Here is a 14,993-nt window from a genome sequence, read left to right as displayed (position 1 = left end):
AGGCTTCTTCACTGGCCCCCTAAAAACACAAAATGTATAACTTATAGATGCAGCCCACTGCACCTTTGAATTTCAGCCCGCATATTAGAATTGCAGTGCTGGCATCACCCATCCACATACTGTAGAAGTCAGCATGCAGTAATTTGCTGGCTTTCAATCCAATTCTGCATCAGGTGACACTGCTGTTCAACTGGATGCCAAGTTGTCACCTGGGTATGCTTCACTGTCTGGTGCACAAAGACGTTCTTTCAAGCGCCGCATGACTGAATGGCTGCTGCTGGGAGTTCACCTCTGAGCATAATTTTGGGGGGCATGGATCAATACCTAGATTCAAAGTAATGTTTTTCAACATCATTTTATGTATGTTGCGCCCCCCCCCCCCCCCCCGGCAATCTGAGGTATGTTGACCTGGCCCTTGACCGAGAAGGTTTGGGGACCCCTGGTTTAGAAGATGCACATTATGCATACATTCTTATATCACCTTGCATCTGGGAGTATCAATAAATTGCTGATTTTTTGATCAAGCACTGTGTTTTCTATTGGTTTTTGGTCTGTTAGATGGGTGGTGAGCACGTCTCCCCCCATTTTTTATCCTTACATTGTTTTTACTCTTTTTGGCGCCTCTGGTCCTTATCCTCATCACATTGCTGTCCACCTATGGTGGCAAGGATTTTCTCCTAATTTCCTTCTACAGAGAGCGACATCTTATACCTGAGTGGGGTCAGGTTCTAGTTCTCCCCACCGGCATATGGAGTGGTTGCCTAGGGGCAACCCACGTTTGTGAGTATAAATTCTTTCGATCTATTGTGGCTACATTGTCTAGATTTACTACACCATTTGGGCTCTCGGTCTTTTGTCTTTGTTTTCTAAAGTGCATTCTTATATCACCGTTCTGAATCAATTTTGCTTAAACAATCAAATATTCACGTTGAAATATGTTCCAATAGTCCTACTTTTCCACATGACTGTAGCAAGTGACTGAGGTTGCAACTGTGTGATGTGCCTTATATTTTAACCTTACTACTGTTGTAAATATGGAGTTATCTGTTAGCTACATAGACAACAGCCATTGCACTGTATTTCCCAGCAGGTACATTCCCTTTCCAGCTGACACAGAAGCATCAATAATGCTTGTGGATATGAGTCAAACTAATATTATAGAATTATAAATGTGCCTTAAAATGGTGGCCACAAAGCTGAATGAACATTCTTATATCAAAAGAGCCAACAGTTATCTATGGAATCTGCAGATAATTTGCCATTTAACTTGTTGGGCAACTAGAGCTTGTTCCTGAATTAAAGGTAACCTACGATGACAGGAATATGGAGGCTGCCATGTTAAAAAAGCCATTTGCCTGGGTGCTGTGCAGGTCCTCTTGGCTCTTAAAGTGTACCTGAGATGGGGCAGGAGGAAAAAATTACACATACCTGGGGCTTCCACCAGCCCGCTCCAGGCAGATCGCTCCCTCAACATCCTCCACCGCCTCCTTGATCTACCTCAATCTGCTCCGGTAAATCCTCCAGTCAGGACCAGTCGGTGCAGGTGTAGTCTTGGCTGCGCGTGCTCCTGGATGCGGGAGTGGTCTGCATCTGCACAGTAGTGCTGCGTAGGTGCAGAATGCTCCTGACCACAGGAGTGCAGATAGGATGCGCATGCACATTTGGTCCCGGACCGGAGGACTTACCAGGGCCATTTGCAGAAGAAACAGGAGACCGAGGACGGTGGCGAGGGAGCGATCTGCTTGGATGGGGCTGGAGGAAGCTAAGGGTAGTATAAATGACCCTCCCTTCGTCTCCGGTTTAAGTCAAGTCTTCTCTGAGTCAAACACCTGCAACAAGCTAGAGCAGCAAATCAGAATGTACTAGAGGCTAAGCATCATCACCCCCAGGCAAGTAGCATTTTTAAATTAAGGTCAGCAATGCAACCATCCCTATTCTTATCACTTTTAGTTTCCTTTATTCTTATCACTTCTAGTTTCTTTTAAACATGGCATGATTCATTTGAAAAAGGACACCATAAAAAAAGCAAACAAAAACAAAGGATAGAATATAAATGAAGCCATGTGAATCTCACATCAAGGACTAACCAATTTTCGAACATTTGTTAGTACTGAAGAAACGGGAAAATAAAGGGAAAAGAAAAAAAAAAAAAAAGGATCCTCGCATTTATAATGAGTTTCCTGCGTCTTCGATAGGTTGCTTGATTACAAAAAGACGGCAGATACCGGTAAAAGCTTCAGGACAGAAAGTGCTTGACAAAGTTAAAGTTCTCAGGTGTGTTTGGTGAGAGTACAAGGGTAGATGCACTGATGAAAACAATTATGCAAAAAGAAAAGTCAATTTCATGTTAAAGTGTTCAAAGATGTTGCCGTAAGCAGAAATAAAAGCAATAATTATGTTTCTTCGACAAAGTAGGTGATTTCCAGAGTCTGCATCATTAGTGTTTTTAGAGCAGGGTTTACTCCATACAATTATTGTTTGTTTCGATTTCTCTCCTGCAAAAACAAATCAGACTGTTAGAAAATACTGCATTTCTACAGTTTTTAGTGCAAAGCCCTAACAGTTTACAAATAAGAATATCTAGTGTTACACCCAAGCTAGTGGACAGAGCAACAGGAAGGTCACTCATGCCACACTTGACTTTGATGCTTCCTCTTCCGGCTTTGGAAGGAGGAAGCATCGGAAGTCACATGACATGGACCGCAACCCCATGACTATCCACTATCTTGGGTGCTGAAGAGCCGCACAATTCAGGTTTATGAATGCAGGTTTCTGAATTTGAACACAAACACTACCCTAAGAACATCTTAACCTCTGAACTCTTTAAAGTGGAACATTAACCAAGGGTTTAAATTTCATCCCAACTAGTAGCGGATACCCCGTCTCACACGAGAAATCTTTACTTTTTCTCGAACAGATAATCCGGGTGAGTCTGTTGTGCTGGGCATACACCGCTCGTTTTTGCCGCTTGATTCTCCCGTTTGATTGTTACGCGGCTCAATTCTGCAATCGATTCTCTTATCTTCCTCTCGTTTTTCTTATCTTTTTCCATTCACTGTTATAAAGATTCAAGCGGGAGATCGGACATATCAGAAATTATCTATCAAGCCATCTAAATGGCTCAAATAACGAGCAGTGTATGCCTAGCATAAGGATGATATTGTGGTGAAACCCCTCCCACAGTGTGATGACGACATCACACTGTGGGAGGGGTTTTACCACAATACCATGATCCTGACAACTTGCTGTCTGTGAACCTCATTTCATTGTGGGAAATAACGGCTTTTTCCAACTGCCAAGCAAGCAATATCTGTGTGCATAGAACTCTCAGTAACAAACACCCAGCAGAACTAGAGGTCACCACCAGTGAGAAATTATGGTGGGAAATATTTTCATCTCATTGATCATCCCTACTCTCCAGTACAAAGCAAGTTGTGTGCATGGTATTCCTCCTCTCCAGCACAATGTGTGCTGCTTGCGTGACAAGTGTGGATCTGAGCATGGTTATGTGCAAATGTCAGAATCCCATGGTTTTGCAAATAACTGGAAGTTTCGTAGAGCATCTTATTGGAAACAAAGGTACCTGCCAAAGCTTTTATCCAACAGTACTGAGGAAGGTGGCCAGGAAACTGTACACATTGAGGTTCAGGTGCACCTTAATGGATATCTGTAACCCCCCGGGAAGGTAACATTACACTCACCTAAGAAGAGGAACGGCTCTGGATCCCTTAGAGTGTGTTCCTGATCCTCTCTGTGTCCCCTCATTCCACCACTGCCCCCCCCCCCCCCCCGTTCTAGTGTCCAACTTTAATATAGACTATTTAATATAGACTCATGTCTCCTAGTACTTCCAAAGATGTGTGGTTCATCTTCGGAAGTGCTTGGAGACCCAAAGACACAGCCAGCAGGAGCTTTGAAAGGGGGTCTGATGGTGAAATGAGAGGACCCAGAGGGGACCGGGGAGCCTTCCCTTTTCTTAGGCGAGTATGTAACATTTTCTTCCCTAGGTGGTTACAGGTATCCTTTAAAGAGCCCATCCAGCGTAAAACATTCTATGGATCCTCTTCATATTAAGTTATAATTACTTGAGACAATTACGAAAGGCCTACATAATCCTTTTATTATGGATTTCTTACATTCCCTGGAGCCTCCCCCCCCCCCCCTTTTTTTTATTTCTCTTAAACCCTCTCTTGGTTATCAGGAAGCATATTTGATGCTATTTGACACAACATGGTTTGTCTTGCTTTGTTTTTTTTCCTTTGTTTTTCTTTTTATACAGGATTGGTGAACCTACAGACGGTCATATTGGACTTTATATTTTAAGTGATCCCTGGAATCTCAGTAGGGTGGTTTAAGTCCCCCATTTTCCAGGAGGATCAGATTTGTACTCTAATGCTGGGTACACAGATTTTATGGTCGATTTACTGTCAGATTGATTATTTCCAACATGTTCGATTTGCTTTCTGATCGTTTTCGAAGCATTTTCCGATGGACTTCCTATTAAAGCGGAAATTAATCGGAAAGCAAATCGGACATGTTGAAAATGATCTGACAGTAAATCAACCATAAAATCTCATAGTGTGTACCCAGCATCAAGCAGTATGTGTATGATCCCCGTTTTTTACTTCTCTATGAATATTGTACTGTTCATTGTTTGTTGGCAAATCCACTTTCTAACATAAAAAAAATAAAAAGTTATAATTACTTGTTGGGTCTTATTCCTCCAGCTTCTGTTGTGTAGCCCTGCCCCCTTGCAGAGAAGAGTTGGAGGAAAAAGACCCAGTAAATAAATATAACTTAAGATGATCCTTAAAGAGGAACTCCAGTGAAAATAATGTAATAAAAATAGTGCTTCATTTTTACACTAATTATGTATAAATGATTTAGTCAGTGTTTGCTCATTGTAAAATCTTTCCTCTCCCAGATTTACATTCTGACATGTGTTACATGGTGACATTGTTACTGTGGGCAGGTTATGTAGCGGTTTCTAGCTGTTCTGGCTGTTACAGACAGCTGTAAACAGCTATTTCCGGTCTGTGAACATTGTTACATTGTGGCAGTTTGCCCAGAGTACCGCGGTCCCAGAGCTTCTTGTGGGAGGGGTTTCACCACAATATCAGTCATACAGCGCCCCCTGATGGTCTGTTTGTGAAATGCAATAGATTTGTCATGTAAAAGGGGGTATCAGCTACTGATTGGGTTAAAGTTAAATTCTTGGTCGGAGTTTCTCTTTAAACTGTTTATTTTAGACTGAATAGGCTCTTTAAACACAGCCATTTAACTATGTAACTCTCCTAAAATAAAGAAAAATCTGCATATAGGTATAAAAAAAAAACAAACAAAAAAAAACGTGTACTAGAAGCAGTCCTATTACAAACTCTGCAACACCACATTTAGCATTTGGTATCAATACTTTGACATTACAAACTGTACAATAACTGGGATAAAAGCATTATGCGGATTCCAGAATCATACTAAGTTTTTACTTCTCTTCTTTGTCTTGAGTCAAAGGTGAAGATTACAAAGAATCATCCATTAGAAAGCATTGAGGAACAGTTAGCTATTAAAGTGCAAATCAAGCCACAAAAATTGAACAGCATCGCTTTTCAGTGTGGCGAGGATGAAACTTCACTGCAATATATCCCAGAACTGCTGCACACAATTATTGCTGATTTGGTCCTGCCAATAAAGCTTTTTTGGATTTGGATGATGGTGTGATGCATGCATTTACAGCCTTATGGAAGGCTGACTGTCAGGCAGTGGGCTGTCGCTGAGGTGCAGCCCGCATATGTTACTTTTTAATTTGTTTTGAATAAGAGAGCTATGTTTTAAAGAACTATAGTTATTTGGTGATGCCAACTGGATCTTTGGACTATACCATTGTGCTAGCAGCAGCAATCTCTGCGCCAACAACAGTAGCAGCCACTAGTTCAGGTTTCGAACTAAACATTGCCAAATCCGAACACAAGTATTCAGCACGGAACAGCAGGACAGGTGCATTTCATTTAACTCAGATGATACAAAGTATAGTAAAATAAAACACATCTGTTGCTGTGCCGGGCTGATATGGTGCCAAATGCGCGTTTGGGTTCCGAACCACTCATCGCCGAATTCGATCACCAACACTAGCAGCCACCACTGTGCTAGCAACATTAACGGCCACCGATTAGCATAGCAGGAATTTTAAGTTCTCAACACTATTAAATCCAAAACTTATGGGTGCGTTTTTAAAAAGTTAGGCCACGGTAACAAATTGTGTGCTTCTCATCATGACCAACTGTTCCATTGTTTCTTATTATTCCTGTAAGGTTTTAGACTTCATTTTTAAGTGAATTGTGGATAATGCACACTTTTCATTTATTTTGTGATTATTAGTATTTTTCTGTTTTACAAATGGCCATTTAGAAGACAGGTGCATCTGTACCACACATATGCGAGCCCAGACTCATGTATGGGCAGAACAAATCCGCTCTTCTTCAGATGTGCTCAGAGGCCCGAAGAGAGCTTAAGACTTTAAAGAGAACTCGAGGTGGGATTTAATAATGTTAGTACTGCACAGAGGCTTGTTGTGCATACTATCACCAGCCTCTGTTGCCGTATAGTGTGCCCCCAGGCCCCCCCTGCGCTCTGCTGTCCCCTGTAAAAAAAAACGCCGTGCTAGCAACATGCACCTTGTCACCAGCACGCTGTTTACATTTGTGGTGCCATTCAGCGCTGCTCCCCGCCTGTGTCCCTTCCCTCCAATCAGGAGGGAAGGGACGCGGAGCGGCGATATAGAGGAGGCGGGGGAGCGGCGCTGAATGGCACCACATAGGTAAACAGCGTGCTGGCAACAAGGTGCATGTCGCTAGCACGGCAGTTTTTGTTATGGGGGACAGCAGAACGCAGGGGGGGGGGGGGGGGTGGGTGATAGTGTGCACAACCAGCCTCTGCGCCCTACTAACATTATTAAATCCCACCTCGGGTTCTCTTTAAGCATGTTGATAAAATTATTGCACTGGGGGAACAACGGTGAACCGAGGGGCCTGGAGAGAGGACCAGGAAGGCTTCTATGGGATTCATGAGCCTTTCATCTACACAAGCGAGTAAGTATTTTTCCTAGCCTGCTTTAGGTTTACTCTAAAATTACCTCCTCATTAGAACATGTTGGACATTTCCCAATGGATTTTTAGAAGAATACATTCTCCTACAGGGGAAGAATGGGGAGAATAAGTAAAGCAATTAGCTCATTTGATACCCAAGGGAGCACCTAAGGCAGTAGCACTGTTCCTAGCTTCCTATGCTGCCATACAGCAATTTGCAACATCGAAGCACCCCCCCCCACCACCACCACCACAGCAAGTTCCATTCTGCAGGGCCTTGCATTGTGTACTGCACAGGTCTGTCCTCACAAACTCAGCAGAACGGAGCACCATTTCAAACTTGCAGCGTGGACCTCGCAACAGCAAAGCAATTCAGACTTCTTCATACTCCCACCCAGAAAGCTCTTGTGCTGTCAGCTGTGATCTGCTTTTAATACGTATTGTGCACTACATATCAAAGCCTGGTAGAATGGAGCAGACTGTGGCGGAGCTTGCGAGTTTGGGGGTGCCCGAGATGCTGCACTGCAATAGATTCAAAAGGAGGAGCAAGGTCTCTGTGGGGAGAACAGGAAGGCTCTATAGGACCCAGAGCCTTCCCTCTCCTTAGGCAAGTATCTGTTTTTTGTTTTAAATTCCACTTCAGACTTGCTTTAAATTTTACTAATTTTGCCAAAGTACGCATTTAATTATTATGCCCAGTTATAGCTAGTTAGAAGCCCATTGTGCCCGCCGAGGTCTTTCAGAAATAAAACAGCATGCGATAGGATAGCTCATTAAAGTTTCGAGTTAGCGTCATTGATGTAACCCACTGGTCTGCTTGTCCTGCAAACTGGAAGGCACATCACCAGCATCATTGCACGCTAGCAGACATCATGTACGGCCACAGGAGCTCCGTACTATCAAAAATACTGCTGCGGCGCAGGAACGCCATCTTCCTCTCTGCATTCACCAACTGACACGCCTCCAGCTTCTGACTGGACGGCTGTGGAAGGCAGAGAAGCAGAGCTTCCCCTTGCAGAGTCGTCCAGTCAAGAGGTTGAAGGTGTGTGTTGCTGAATGCCTGTTCGGGAGTAGGAGGAGAGAGCGATGCCAGCCCGGTAACAGTAAATGCGGTGGTGGGGGGGGGGGGGTTTCAGCAGAGCTCCTGGAACATGGTGTGGCAGGCGACCATACTGCTGTCTTCTCCTCTTGATCTGTGCTAGTGTGCAATGACGCTAATATCACTTCTAGTCTGCAGGGCAAGCAGGCCAGTCGGTCACCTCAAACACTCTTCATTCTAGCTTTGAATGTTCTTCAAGTGCAATTTCATGGAAAGAAATGGAGGCACTGTTGAAAACAAGCAGCATACTCTTATTCATGGTAACAATATAGACAAACAAACATATATAAAACGGTTTAGACTTCGGAGGAAATGTTGAATTAAGTGACATTGATAAAGCTAGATAGGGAGGGCTAAAAGTTAAAAACCTACCTGGGCTACAAATATGAAAACGAAAGGGGGTTAAAGAATGCATTGAGAAATCTTTATTCACTGTACAGAGAAGCAGGAAATTTGACAGTATATTATACTGGTTAAGCTGACTAAACTAGTACTAGGAACAACAAGTGAACCTTCTAAGGTCTGATCATTCAGCTTTAATGATTGATTAATTACCTTTCAAGACATGAATGACAAAATACTGACTGCAAAAAAAGGCATTAAAGGGTACCTGAGTTGACAAGTGACTTAATGAGATAGACGTGTATGTACTGTGCCAAGCGCACAAATAACTAGGCTGCACTCCTTTTCTTTACCTAAAAGAGGTATGCCGGGCATACACTGCTCGTTTAATGCGCCGGATCGAGCCAGCGGCTGCATGCCTGCGCATCCCCGCTCGTCCGTGCATGCGGATCGATTGCCGCTCGTCCCCGCCGGCGCTTCCTCATCACCGCTCGATTCCCTGCCATTGTCCGCCGGTGGGAATCGAGCGGGTGCGGGTGGAGCGACATGATCGAGCCAGCTGAATATTATCAGCTGACCGGATCAGCTGGTCGATACACGGTACAGAAACGTACCGTGTATCCCCAGCATTAAACATTAGGTACGAAAGTGACAGTTTCTGTCACTGATGAACAATTACAGCTATAAAACTTTTTCCTGCCAGTAAATGGCTTCTGAGAGCAGGAAAGAGATAAGGGTCAATAGTTCATAGATTTTAGCTCTGGCAAACTTCAATGAATGTGTCATTGAGCAGAGACAATGAAACCGTAATAACTTAAAAAGTTTAAATTTAAAATAAAACTGTGGGATATCTTAAAGTCATTTTTTTTAGGAGGAGGAGGATAGATACTATTGTTTATCTCATCAGTTTATTTTCACCTTGGATGTCCTTTAAAAAAACAATTTACATGAAGCACAAGACATTTAACAATGCCTACACATTCATCAATCTAAATGAGTAACCAATGTGATGAGTTTTGAAAATTTTCAAACCAGCAAAAAAACAAACTGCTTAAGTGTCACATATTCATGTTATTTATGTTAAATTTATAGATATATAGCATCAGATTTATATATTTTTGTGTATGCACACAAAGAAGTGAACACATTTCTGTCTTCTAGACTAAAATGTGCAGGTAGCCTGTGGGTAGATGAGTGGTACAATATAGTCAGTTGCTGGAAAGACAGGAGTTGAGAGCCATCTGCTGGTATAAATACATACGTCACTATGTCATAAACAGTAGGAACAATAGATGCTCGGCTACATTTTTCCAGAGTCCAACCATTAAAGCAGAAACCATGTGACTACATGACTTGGTAGGACCTGCAATAGACGTGGAAACCCCTAACCGTGGTGAAAGGAAGCTAACAGGTTCTAGTCTGCATGTATAGGAACACAAATGCAAGACGCATAGCTACTTAGCTATCTACATGACGGATTTTCTGATTTGAAAAGTTTAGTAGAACTTATAATTTACAGTAATGAACGTGATTGTTTTCAGGACTTGCCTTGTGCAATTTTGGGTTCAGTTTAAAGAAACCCAGAGATGTCGCATTACAAAGATTTTTTTTTTACTTACATGGGGCTTCCTCCTACTCTATAAGCACGGATGCGTCCCTCGCTGTCCTCCGCAATCAGCCCCAGTAACTGGCTCAGTCAGCTTCAGTCTGGTTCTACTGCGCATGTGTGGACCTCCTGCTCATACGCAGAAGACCCCCGGCTGACGCCACTGAGCCGGATACTGGGGCTGATTGCCGCTAAATGGAGGACAGCCAGGGATGCATCCATGCTTATGGGGCTGGAAAAAGCCCCGGGTAAGTATAAAAAAAAAAAAATTATCTTTGTAGTGTGCTATCTCTGGTAAACTTTAAGCTACACAATACAATTTCCAGGAGACAGCAATTAGGAATGGCACGTTTGTAGTTTGCATTGTTTTGGGTGCAGCAGAAGCAACTTACCGATCCTCCTGGCGCTGTCTTTTACAATTTTGCAGGTTCCGTATCCATGTACCGGCAATGTCATGTGACATGTAAGGACACGTATACAGAGGATGCCGAAAAGCCACCGGGACCTACAGGAAGTGTAGAGGATGGCACCCAGAAGATTGGAAAGTGGCTTCTGCTGCACGAGAGGTGGTTAGTGTTATTTTCGGCGGGTTGCTCAAGCAATCAGCAAGCACCCGTATCCTGCATCAGGCAATCCATGACTGTGCTGGGTAATGGGGATCTTGCTGTAGTCCACTAACGAGAGACGCAAACATTGGAGATCCGCAACAGTTTTAAAGCATACTGGCTACCTGGCTCCTATGACTCATCTAGTCATGGATTCTTTTATTTGCTGTACACATTTTTGGGCTCCAACACTCCAATTAGAATTAGTCTCGGACAGAATAAGATAGGTTGTAATAAAGATAACTAAAGCATGGCCCTCACTAATGAGAACACAAGAAGCAAAACACTTTTATAGAACAAAAAGATGGGAAAGCTTAAAAATACTGATCAGTTCTGACTGCTGTCTATATGTTGTAAAACAAGTTTATAAACTGCCCATGTCACGTCAGAAGGAAGAAAAGCAACTAACTCCTACTCAGAGATAAAAGACAATAAAAATCTGCCATAATAAACATATCTAAAACCACCCCACTAAAAATGTTCATCTATATAGATGTAGACAGTTTAAAAGTAAAAGAAGCCACAAAAATCAAAAAATAACTAAATAACTAAGGGCTACTGACTCACCCTACGCATGGCTTCCTCCTCTTCTTGACGCTTCTCATAATGTGCAAAGTCATCAAAGATAGAGGTTGTATGCTTGAAAGTTGCAATTATTTTAAGAACTTGCTTGGCTTTTTCTAGGGGTACCTCTTGAGTGTCCCTCGAGTTGGTAACAGGCTTATTATCATTGTTTTCCAAACGGATGTGTCGCAGTTGGTTATTCGGAACGTCTTTCACAAAGACCCATTTGACTTCAAACTTTCCCTTCCACTTATCTTGGGACCAAACTCCAGCATATGCATTGTAGTCCACTACAGACTTCATCTCAGCCACACCACAAAAATGTCCACTCCCATTTACACTGAAGAGTAAATAAAGTGGGCCTTTCCCATTCAAAGACCGAAAAGCAGCATCCAAACGCTTATTGCCATGTTCAGTACTACACCAAATAGAGTACTTGATAGAACGGTGAATATCGTCCTCAGAGTAACTTTTGATTATAAACACACGCCCATTTTTCAGACTCCAATCAAAGTCTTTGGGATTATAATTATTTATGGCCTTCAATTTCTCCAGTACAGGGTGAACCTCAACACCAGAAGGCGATGAGCTAACAGGCACAACACCCATGCTAAAGTTCTCATTCCCAGAGACATTGTTCTGATTGAAACTCACTCCCCTGTTCCTAGGTGCCACCCAGCGGTTCTGAAGTTGCTGCTGCACCTGATGTGTTGGGCCCTGCTGAGGTCCTTGCTGCTGTTGTGGTTGTTGCTGAAGCTGCTGTTGAGGCAGTTGGTTTTGCACCATTGGTAAAGGTTGAGTTAATGGCTGAGGTTGTTGTATTATAGGCTGAGGAGGCAGAACCGGTTGAGCAAGTGGGGATTTTACAACAGCACCCTTATCATCCCATGTTCCAATATTGATGTTGTGTTTTATGGGTGGAGGAGGAACTGCAGTACTACCAATACCCACGTTGCCCTTGGGTTTTAGTTTAGGCTGAGGTTTTGCTGGCTTACGAGCAATGGCAGCCCATGAGGTTGGCTTAGGTGCCGAACTGCTAACTGGGGGCACATTGTTTGCAGCCATACTATTCATTCCTGCACTAGTCAAAGCTGATCCAACAGTTTTAGTTACAGCAGCCGTCATATCTCCACCGATTTTCAATCCAGTCATTCCTTGCTCTATGCTGTTAATGCCCGGTACTTTGCTTAACGTATCGCTGCCAAACCCAGCCTGTCCATCAGCGATGGCTCTACCAAGGGAACTAGGAGGATATCCATAGCTACTGCTGTACGCAGAGCTTTGTGTTGATTGTCCCTGAGATCCACTTGTCCCCCATGTGGAGAAATCTGCATTCCCAGGAAAAAAATTAAACCCATGCTGGCTTAGGAAAGGAGGAGTGTTCCCCAAAGCTCCAGGCTGACTAAACACTCCATCCGGTATGTAGTGGTGCTCTCCATTGCTCATCTGTCCATATAAGTATGGCATTGGTGGATCTCCTGCAGTAGACCATGCTGCTTCTCCAAGGGAATACGGAAATCCAATGGATGGAGCATAATAACTAGGCATGTATGGGTCTGACATTGGTGGATAGCTATTACTCTGTAACACAAAGCACAGAAGGTTTATGTAACTGAAGACAACAAAACAGTTATACAGTTTATACATTAATGCATTTAAGGAAAAAAATACAACAAATAAAAAAAAAAACAAAAAAAACTTAGAGAACCAGAGAGGATCTAAACAAAAGCCATTATACATACCTGGGGCTTCCTCCAGCCCCATACGCGCTGATTGATCCCATGCCGCCATCCAGCGCTGCCCGCAACTACAAGAACCGGGACCCAGTCTAAGCGTAGCAGAGGTGCGCTCTTTGCGTATCTCTGCAGCAGTGTATGGAGAGATACGTAGAGGGCGCACTTCTCCTGCGTAGCCAGGCTCTGATGACGTCAGCGACGGGAGCCGGTTCTCAGATGCGGGCAGCGGTGGATGGCGGCGTGGGATCGATCAGCGCCTATGGGGCTGGAGGAAGCCCCATGTATGTATAATAGCTTTTGTTTAGATCATCTCTGGTTCCCTTTAAGTAGCTTCTCTATCAGGCAGTAGACCATAGCGGATATGAATGAAAACAAAAATAAGATCACACGCATCTCTTTCAGCAAGGTTAGCAAACTTGCGTGGGCTGAATTCATTTGCTAGCTAAATATGATAGGCAGGCAGGAAAAAAATTACCAACAAAGCCAGTTTTTTTTCAAACACTGAGAAGTCAAACTTGTACAAAGTGGGCCAAAATTTAACACTGGGACCAGGACATGGGCCAACCCTAATGCCTAGTGATCACCTCCCTTCCTTATAATGTTCCCTGGTGTCTAATGGCCCGCACTCCTTTGTACAGATCCACCGGGTGTCTAATGCCTCCTCCTGCCTCTATACTGTTCCCTGGTGTGTCTAGTGTTCCTCCCTCCCTGCGTAGACTGGAGCCGACTGACGGAAGTGCAGGGACCTGCTACCGGCACTGCAGAAGACTGAGGACGGCGGCGTGGGAGCAAACGGAGCGTATGGGGCTGGAGGAAGCCCCAGGTATGTATAAATCTTTCTATTTTCATGAGCTTTAAAAGGGAAGGTTCAAGCAAAATAAAAAAAAATGAGTTTCACTTACCTGGGGCTTCTACCAGCCCCATGCAGCCATCCTGTGCCCTCGTAGTCACTCACTGCTGCTCCAGTCCCCCGCTGGCAGCTTGCCGACCTCGGAGGTCGGCGGGACGCATTGCGTACATTTTTACGCATTCCCGCTAGTGCAGGAACATTAACATACATTTTTATGAGTTACTGGTTCAATGCGTACATTTTTACGCATTGAACCAGTAATGCGTAAAAATGTATGCGTTAATGTTGCTGCACTAGCGGGAATGCGTAAAAATGTACGCAATGCTTCCCGCCGACCTCCGAGGTCGGCAAGCTGCCAGCGGGGGACTGGAGAAGCAGTGAGTGACTACGAGGGCACAGGATGGCTGCATGGGGCTGGTAGAAGCCCCAGGTAAGTGAAACTCATTTTTTTTTACTTTGCTTGGACATTCCCTTTAAGTCTCTTTAAGCTGGCCATACACTTATAGATTTCCACCCAATGTTCCAAAACGATTGATTCCTTTCTGAAAAGAATACATTCAGAACCAAACACTGCATATCAATTTCCAAAAGATTCCAGCAGGGAATCTATTGAAAATCGATCGAACTGCAGAGGTGCAATGTCCGATGCAATGCAAGGCTGTAGGCCATCGATCTGCTAATCCTCATGCATATCTAACATATAAGACACTGTGCGATTAGTTAGGAACTCCTGTGAAGACATGTCAGTAGAGTCCTGTAGCTACATCTCTGAACAATGTAAATTCCATTGGGTACTTATCCGTTAGCCGGGCACATCCGGCAGGTGGTGACAAAACTCCACCAGAGTTACATCTTTCCCTACTATCCATGGCGGCCTGGAGGGGGAATAGTAATTAGCGCCACCTGCCGGATGCGCCCGGCTAACGGATAAGTACCTTCCATTGTGTAACCATATGTCTGTTTTCTCGTACATCATTAATAATTTATTGCCAGACATCAACAAAACGCTTGTTTTCTTCTACACAAATGAACAGTGAATGAAATATCTCATACGTAACATAACACGTTTTTGTCACTGCAAACTAAAAAGGACGCAGCATTTAACACTA

At 43.7% G+C, this 14,993-nt stretch overlaps 1 protein-coding gene across 3 annotated transcripts in view; it reads right to left on the bottom strand.

The window, feature by feature from the left end:
* Positions 1–377: 377 nt before the first annotated feature.
* Positions 378–14,993, bottom strand: part of YTHDF3 (YTH N6-methyladenosine RNA binding protein F3) — a 40,241-nt gene continuing 25,625 nt past the window's right edge. For 2 of the 3 annotated variants that reach the window (XM_068237439.1, XM_068237438.1), the window contains exons 4-5: positions 11,302–12,879; positions 378–2,495 (exon numbers count right to left, since the gene is read on the bottom strand). In XM_068237439.1, coding sequence (XP_068093540.1) covers positions 2,472–2,495; positions 11,302–12,879 — 1,602 coding nt within the window. In that variant the 3' untranslated portion in view covers positions 378–2,471. The remainder of the gene's footprint in view (positions 2,496–11,301; positions 12,880–14,993) is intronic. The other variant, XR_011020935.1, reaches the window with a different exon arrangement.

Source organism: Hyperolius riggenbachi, chromosome 5 (assembly GCF_040937935.1).
Source record: "Hyperolius riggenbachi isolate aHypRig1 chromosome 5, aHypRig1.pri, whole genome shotgun sequence".
NCBI classification, from domain to species: Eukaryota; Metazoa; Chordata; class Amphibia; order Anura; family Hyperoliidae; genus Hyperolius; species Hyperolius riggenbachi.
Note: the sequence above shows the minus strand (reverse complement) of the source record. Positions and strands in the feature narration are given on the sequence as shown.